Raw genomic sequence first — 8,939 nt, forward strand, 5'->3', positions numbered from 1 at the left:
AGGTTCAACCCCCTTCAGCAGTGCCAACATAAGACCTATTTTTCTTTCTTGGGTGTGTAAAGCAACGTTTAAATGATAAATGAAATTAACTATTTATATTAGGAAAAAGCCCAGGAACTTTACATCAATAAATATTTTTTTTAAATGTATGAATTTCAAAGTTTAGAGATTCATGGGAGCTTGTAGAAAATTATAAGGAAGCAGAAGGAAAGAAGAGTGGTTGATAGGATTGAAATATACAGAGAAAAAAATAAAAATAAAAACAAAGGGAAAAAAGATATAGAAAGGTGGGCAGATCAGAGAACCATTAAGAAATGTAGCAAAAAACACTGATTTTTGCATTGTAATACTTTATAGGTCTGTATTTAGGTCTGAACCCTATTTAGAGCAAATAGGGTTCTTTCTTATACATAATTTTATTTTTTTAAAAACTTTCTAAACAAAAAAAAAATTTCTTTTTGAGACAGAGTCCTGCTACATTGCCCAGGGTGATTTTTGTTTTATTTTGTTTTGTTTTTGGCACCAGGGATTGAACTTTGGGATATTTAACCACTGAGCCACATCCCCAGCCCTTTTTTAAATTTTACTTAGAGAACAGTCTCACTGAGTTGCTTATGGTGTCGCTAATTTGCTGAGGCTGGCTTTGCACTCTTGATTCTCCTGCCTCAGCCTCTCAAGCTGCTGGGATTACAGGCATGCGCCACCTCATTGGGCCCAGGGTAGTCTTTAACAAATGGGATCCTCCTACCTCAGCTTCCCAAATAGCTGGGACTGTAGCCATGCATCACCACACCTGACCCTCACACATTATTTTATTTGATTTAGTCATAGTAATATAAAGTAGACCTGGCTGTGACATGACCACTGGGCAGTGCTCTTGGCCCTGCTGTCACTGCCTGTAAAGAAACAGCATAGCTTTAGGTCCCTAAGATTCATATAAGCATTTTGTATTAACACAACCCATAAAGTAGTCATATAGTTTCTCACTTTTTTTTTTCAGGTCTGTACATTTTAATTTTGTAAATCAGGAATTCCCTACATCTTTTAAGAACGTACTCTCTCTTGTCTCTTTATAGCAGTGGCTTTCAAATTATCCTCTATAGAGTTCCATGGGGACCTGAGGAAGTGTCTTCAGGCAGTGAGAGGGTTCTATGCCTTTGTTTTTTTGTTTTTTTTAAATCTGTTTTATGCATGGGCTTCCATATAAGTAGCATTTTTAAAAAATAGATATTATGATTTATTGCTTTAAAACTCCCCATAATCACAGAATTTTTGATAAAATGTTACATCTCTATAAATTTTCTTTCCTGGTACTTACACAATATAAGGAAGATTAATCATAATTTCTGAGAGCAAATGATAAATACCAGTTTTTAAAAACACTCTGAATCTTTGCATTGGACAGATTTTCCATTCCATATGATTTTCTATTAATGGATGATTTATTCCATTGAAATTAAGATGGGGCATTGATGTAATTATATAGACTCACTTGTAAAAACTGTCTTATTTGCATTTCATAAGATTTTGGAAATCTTTATTCAGTTTAAAATTTAAGAAGCTAAAGGTCACCCCCACCAACATTGCTGCTTTGCATGGTCTGCTTTGTTTGGAACTTAGCAAATGCAGTGTAATAAAATCATATCGATAATTAATATTCATATCCCTCAATTATCCTCAGAACTCTATGTAGTTATTGAGTGAAAACTCTTGAATTTATTATGTTACGTCTTTTTGTATATTTGAGCTTGGAGGCAAAGCTGGGAATGGTTCTTCCCCAAAATGGTAGCCAGAAAACACTGTACATTCTTTTTACTTGTTAACATTACACTAAAAAAAAAAAAAAAAAAAAAAAAAATCACTTTCCACAAAATCTTATCAATCTATGTAAGGATTGAGATTAAAAGTTATTGAAAGAGAAGTAAAAATAAGCCTAAATTAATTTCTGCATCATCAACATTTAGGGTCACACCTAAGCTGATTAATGTGCTAGGGTTCTACAGCAAAAGCTAAAATGAGACAAAGGTCCTACCTTCCCACAGGAGAGAGGAAACATCTAGAAACTAGTAACAATGCAGAGTGTAGCAGGGCTGTCACAGAGATATGAGTAGGATGTCCAGGAAAGACTTCTCAGAAGTGATTTTTTTTTTCTAAAGTGATGTTTTTAATGACCACATTGGTCATTTGAATGAAATACTGCTGAGAAAACAATACAAGAAATTTTGTTGACCTGTATTTGTAAGCAAACATGTTTCCTCTTACATTGTTAATTTCCTTAGCACACTTGATTTTAGCCATGGTAAAGTTCAAGTAGAACTAAGTGCTCAAATAGTTCTAGTAAGATTTTACAGCTTAACTTTCTTGTCATTTGCATGTTTGAAAATAATATGAAGGGCTGGGGTTGTGGCTCAATGGTAGACCACTTGCCTCGAATGTGTGAGGCACTGGGTTCGATCCTCAGCACCACATTAATAAATAAATAAATAAATAAACTAAAGGTATTGTGTTCATCTACAACTAAAACAAAACAAACAAAAAAAGGAAATCTACAATTAAGAACGTCACCAAGGTTATATTTGTACCTTAATAGAAGTATTTTAATGACTTATTATTTTCTTTCCTAGATGAAAATTTTTCAGTTCCTCATAATAGAAGAGGAGTTCTTGGAATGGTCAACCAAGGCCATCACACTAATGGGTCACAATTCTATATCACCCTACAAGCAGCTCCCTATCTGGATAAAAAATATGTGGCTTTTGGGTATGTACATTATAGATGTCTATATAGTATATTTCACACAAATGTAAAAATGTCATTCCAAAGATTTTGATGTGTATTGTACATAATCTGTGAGTACCTAATACAGGGCTTAAAAGTAAAAGTAATACAAAGATAGACAAACATGTTTAAAAGTAAATATTTATAAGAAGCTTCTACCCATAAAACACAGAAACCCATTAGACAAGTCATAGTAATATTCTATTTGTGTGTGTGTGTGTGTGTGTGTGTGTGTGTGTATAAATATATATATGGAAGGACATGGAATGCTAAGAAATATATATATATATATATTTTTTATACCAGGTATTGAACTCAGGGGCACTCAACCACTGAGCCATATCCCCAGCCCTATTTTGTATTTTATCTTTTAATAATTTTTAGATGTTGATGGACCTTTATTTTATTTATTTATTATATATGGTGCTGAGAGTTGAACCCAGTGCCTCACACATGCTAGGCAAGTGCTCTGCCACTGAGCCACAATCCCAGCACCCCCTATTTCGTATTTTATTTAGAGACAAGGTCTCACCGAGTTGCTTAGCACCTTATCAGTGGCTGAGGCTGGCTTTGAACTCATGATCCTCCTGTCTCAGCTTCCTAAGCGACTGGGATTACAAGCATATACCACTGCACCTGGCAAGAAAGTATATTCTTATCCAAAAGATATCTTTAAAGATGAGTTTACATTCATAGATGCATAGCCTAAAATAATGAATTGTCTTCAGTTTTCCTTCACACTAAATAAACTATAGTCTGATTTTGAAAACACATTCTTGGATTAGTTTTGAATCCAAATAACCCTCACTTTTCTTGGGCTACTGAAATCTTTCTGTCATCTTGCTGACACTCTCTACCCCTTCTACTAACTGCTTAACATTCCTTTTTCTCTCATTAAAGAGAGAACACGACTACTTTCTTTCTCAACACAAACACGACTACTCTAAAGCTTTTAATGCCTTCATCACCACCCTTTCTCTCCAATCCTTAGTACCCACAGTCTAGCTTAGCATTCCATGTCCCTCCATCTCTGACCCTATGCCTTTTTCTCAGTCATCACTTCATTACTAGCTTCCTGAATCTTTCAACCAGAATTTTATTAGGCACCTGCAATATGCCAGTCCTGATGCTCAGTGCTGGGCAGAGAGCGACGAGGCATAATTCCTGCTGTTCAGGGAGCTTAGAGTGCATTAGGAAAGGCAGATCAAAATGCAGGGACTATATTACAGTGAGACATGGGTTGTACAAGTTCAGTAGAGAGGGCATCGGGAACATTTGAGGCAGGACTGAGACATCACTCCCACTCCTGTAATAAGAGTAAAAGTTAGATCCTTACAGAATGGCAGTGGAGTGAAATAGTGTTGTTCTTCTTTTCAGGAATTCCTGGTCTTCATGACTGACCTTCCTTTTGGGAAAATCTCTAATTTTGTTGTCATCACCACTCTGGCCTCAGGGAGGCACTGCATCCCTTTTATTTTTCTGGCCCAAGTCTGCTCTCACTTGATCCCTTACATCTCTGAACCATAGTTGAAGTTAGAATAGTTAAACCAGAACACTAACGGAGATGTAGAAAGATATTGATGCAATAGGCAACTAGGTAATCTAGTTAAATAGATGAAATATGACTCCTCCAGGGATAACTTCCTTCCAAGTCTCTTCTCTAGTGTATCTTAACATCTGGGGTGTACCTCAACTCCTGAAGTCCAGATGTGATTAGCAAAGTTTGAAGAGAGAAAGAAGTTTCTTCTCTATTGGAGACTGGTCTTTCCAAGCTCTAGTTCCCCCCCCCCCCCAAACCCCTCCCCTCCCCTTCCCTTCTCGTTTTAGTACCGGGGATTGAACCCAAGGGCACTTAACCACTGAGCAACATCCCCAGCCCTTTTTTTTTTTTTTTTTTTTTTTCTCATTTTGAGACAGGCTCTTACTAAGTTGCTTAGGGCCTCCATAGGTTGCTGAGGCTGGCCTTGAACTTGTAACCCTCCTGCCTCAGCTTCACGAGCTGGTGGGATCACAGGCATGCACACCATGCCCAGCTCCAAGCTCTAGTTTCTGGTGTGTGAATCTGCTCCTTCTTCAGATGGATGGCACTGAGAATATACTCTTTAGGAGAGACTGCCACACTCCATAGAAGTGCCTCACAGAGAAAGGATAACAAAATGCAAGCTTGTAAGAACTCCATTCATGAATATGGTTGGAAGAAGGGGGATATATCAGGGGGATGGGGTGAGGGGGGTTAATTTCATTTTAAGAGGGCATTATGATGGGAAGAGGTCATGGAAAACTATGAGAAGGTGAGCTGAGAAGGGAAAGTGAGAGTAATAGAGAAAGATGGAAATCGCAATTAGTCAAATCAGTTTTAGGAAAAATGAAAGAGTCAGGCATGGTGGTGCATGCCTGTAATCCCTGTGGCTCAGTGAAAACTTGTCTCCAAATAAAATATAAAAAAGGGGCTAGGAATGTGGCTCAGTGGTTAAACACCCTTGGATTCAATCTCTGGTATCAAAAAAAAAAAAAAAAAAAAAAAAAAAGAAGAAGAAAAATGAAGGAGCTCTTTCAGAGACCCTAAGGAGTTTCTCTTAACATCTGGGGTGCACCTAAGGAGTAAGAAGGACATCTTGTCTACAAGTTATCTGGTCTAGCTGGAGCTTCTTGCCCAGGAAATGGAGAGGGGTGGAGGCTAGAGAAGAGGAATAGCCAGGGCCCAGAGCCCAAGGTGATGGGGAACATAGAAGAATTTCAATTGTGAGCAGCTTCTCATTTTGAAAAGATCTTTTTAGAAGAAGTGAACAACTAATTGCAAAAGATGAAAATGAAGGTAGAGAGGCCAGTTAAGAAGCTCTGGTCATAGCAGACCATAAATGAAGTCCCGATGTAAGGTACTGGCAGTAATGAGCAAGTGTAAGTGGACAAATCCAGGAAATACTGAGATTCATAGCTAATAATTCAACAGCTAATAAAAATATTTTTTAAAAAAGAAAACAAAACAAAACCGTGGACAGTACCATTCACCAAGATAGAGTATATGAAGAGAAGGATTTGGGAGAGAAGATCTGGAATTCATGCTGGACAAGTTGTGTTTCAGATCAAGATTCCTACAGGAAAACCAGTTGGCAACATCACAGAGGTCAGGGCTGAAGATGTGTATTGGCAGGTGATCTATAGCCAGACCATAAGACCATCATCCTGGGACAGACTCTAAGCTTTGCTCATCTTATTCCTTTTTGCCCTCCCTTTCATCTTCCAAAATTCTACTCAAGGGTTAGGTCAGAAACCCCCCTAATTAACAAAATCAGATGGCTTTTTTGTGCTCTCTGGCACACTGTGAAGAACTTAAAGCAGAGAACAGGTCTCACTCTTATCCTACCCTTACACATAATAAGTGCTCACTTAGTAATTGTGAAAAATCAACTTGGAGAATATGCTTTATGCTCTCTTTGAATAGGTGAATCTCTCCATTTATCCTCTGCTCCGAATTTCAGACTATACCTTGTGTTGCCAGTGTCTAGGTCAATTTTCTGTTACTTTAATAGTACACCAAAGACTGGATAATTTATAAATAACAGATTTTTATTTTGGAGGCTGGGAACTCCAAGAGAATGGCATCAGCATCAGCTGAGGGCCTTCACACAATGTTGTAACATGGTGGTGGGCATCCCATGGAAATGCTTATAAAGCATGAGAGAAACAAGAACAAGCTGGGGACAAAAAAGGGGTGGAATTCATCCTTTTATCAGGAGCTTACTGCAGAGCTAAACCCACTCCTGTTCACTCATGAAGGCAGAGCCCTGGTGACCTAATCAGCTCTTAAAGATTCCACCTCTTAATATCATCACAATGGCAATGAAATTCCAGCATGAGCTTTGAAAGGGGCATTTAAACCCTAGCATGGACTCTGTTCCGGTTTCTGACTGGGATGGCAAAACAGAACCTAGAGGCAGACTAAGAGAGGAGCATGGTTGGTATTGACACTGACCCCATCCCAGGAAAGGATCATGAAATGGAAATTGCTCCCTTTCCCTCAGCCACTGTTCCAACCCAAGTACTCGTAGAAGGCACTGGTTCTATGTCTAGGCCTTTCTCTCTGCTTCATATTTTTCTGTTTTAATTGAAAGAAACATTAAAAGTCTAGGTCTGCTCACAGCTGGCAAGTGTCTATAAGAGATTTAAACCAGCATGACTTTAAGCTTTTATTCATGCACTTGATGTTGGTTAGGAGTCTAGAATGTGCCAGGCTTTGTGCTAGGCACTGAGCACTGAGTGAAAGTGGGATCCTTGCCCTTGTGGAGAATCAGAAGTTAACCAAACAGGATACAAGTCATTAAATGTACTATTTCACCCTGGGAACTCCTCAAAAGGTGAGGGGGAATTTCACAGGGAGACCTGGGAAACTTCCCCAAGGAAGTGAGGTCTGAGCTGATCTGAAAGAAGGCCAGGAAATGACCAGGTAAGGAGGTGAGGAGGACAGTTGTAGCAAGAAGGAAACACGGGACTCTTGCAGTAGTGGAAGCCAATTTGGTTGAAGCAGAGAGCAAGAGGGAGACTTCAGCAAGACATCCTTGAGGGCCAGTGGGTGGCAGGCCACATAGCCCCTGGTAGGAAATAGTGGGAACTTTTGTCTTTATCATATGATAATGGGAAATTACTGAAGTGTTTTAAGCAGGAAGATGACATCAGACTTATATTTATGAAAGATCCCTGTGACTGCAGTGAAAAGGGATGGAATAGGTACCAGAGCAGATGCAGGGAAGCCAAGGAGGAGCCTCTAGAGCAGGGCACAGCGGGGGACTGCAGCCTGGGAGGTGGTGCTGGCTGTAGATGTGGCAAGGTGGACACATCTGCTTAAGATATTTAAGATAAGCCACTTAAGATATTTATGACGACCGACCGAAGTGAATTTAATTTGTAGGAAATAGCCTTAGCTATTGTTGGGTAGGACTGCATTTGGCAATGTAAGCTAAATGTGGAAATTTATAACTGACGACATTTTTTTTTTCCTCCTACATAGGCAATTGATTGAAGGAACAGAAGTTCTTCAACAACTAGAATCTGTTCCAACAGAGAATGAAAGACCAATATATATATGTACTATTTCTGACAGTGGAGATGCTTTTGTCTGATTTCCATATCATTATTTTCTATGATGGTTTATGTCTTCGCATCTAAACAGCTGTTTCTAGGCTTAATTAAACAGTGCTTGATAACACTTAATTTAAAAGTTGTGGCAGACACAATAAGTTGGCTCATTTAACATCCTATCCCCTCCATTTTTCCCTTTCTTAACCTCTACTGTAGACTGTAAAAGAGAAATAGTTTCTCAGCCTCCTTTGCTGTCAAAAGTGGCCATGAGATAGCATTTTGGCTGTGGAGGCAGGAGCAGAATGCCAGGGGTCCAGTCCCCTTCATCTAGTCTTGAACGCAAACAGGATGGAGCTGGAGCTATCGTCTTGTGGCCACAAAGCAAAGACCAAGAGAGCTGCTGAGATGTCAGCCCCAACCTTCTGAGCTATGGGACCAATATCAGTAACTACCTATCTACCTCTGAACTTCTTACTAGATGAAACAAATAGACCCCTGGTTTCTCTATGTTATTGAAGGTTATGTTGTTACTTGTAACCAAAAACATTCTTAATTTGGCTATGTACCTAATGGACTTTGAACCCTAAAACATTTGTAATAGAATTATGTTGTGATTTATATGTACATTTCTACAATGAAAAACTTGGTAAATAACCAGACTGGGTGCGGTGGCACATGCCTGTAAACCCAGCAGCTTGGGAGGCTGAGGCAGGAGGATACTGAATTCAAAGCCAGCCTCAGCAATGGTGAGGTGCTGAGCAACTCAATGAGCCCTGTCTCTAATAAAATACAAAATAGGGCTGGGGATGTGGCTCAGTGGTTTAGTGCCCCTGAGTTCAATCCCCAGTTCCACAAAAAAAAAAAAAAAAAAAAAAAAAAAAAAAAAAGGCTTGGTAAATAACCAAATAGGGATGATGTAATATAAACATAGAAAAGAACAATTCAGTGTAACACTTCATTATTTCTAAATAGCAAGGCCTTATGAACTTTGGATGTTCTTATATGATGTCAGTGTAACTCATGGCTCTTTGAGCCATCCAACCATATGAAAATCAAGGGTTTGGTGTTTGACTCACATGATATTA

The 8,939-nt window shown here is 38.9% G+C and overlaps 1 protein-coding gene across 1 annotated transcript in view; it reads left to right on the top strand.

The window, feature by feature from the left end:
- Positions 1–7,895, top strand: part of Ppil6 (peptidylprolyl isomerase like 6) — a 32,298-nt gene extending 24,403 nt beyond the window's left edge. Inside the window, exons 8-9 of the mRNA XM_076859462.2 lie at positions 2,625–2,760; positions 7,784–7,895. Coding sequence (XP_076715577.2) covers positions 2,625–2,760; positions 7,784–7,895 — 248 coding nt within the window. The remainder of the gene's footprint in view (positions 1–2,624; positions 2,761–7,783) is intronic.
- Positions 7,896–8,939: the final 1,044 nt, after the last annotated feature.

The sequence above is a fragment of the Callospermophilus lateralis genome, chromosome 6 (assembly GCF_048772815.1).
Source record: "Callospermophilus lateralis isolate mCalLat2 chromosome 6, mCalLat2.hap1, whole genome shotgun sequence".
In the NCBI taxonomy this organism is placed as follows: domain Eukaryota; kingdom Metazoa; phylum Chordata; class Mammalia; order Rodentia; family Sciuridae; genus Callospermophilus; species Callospermophilus lateralis.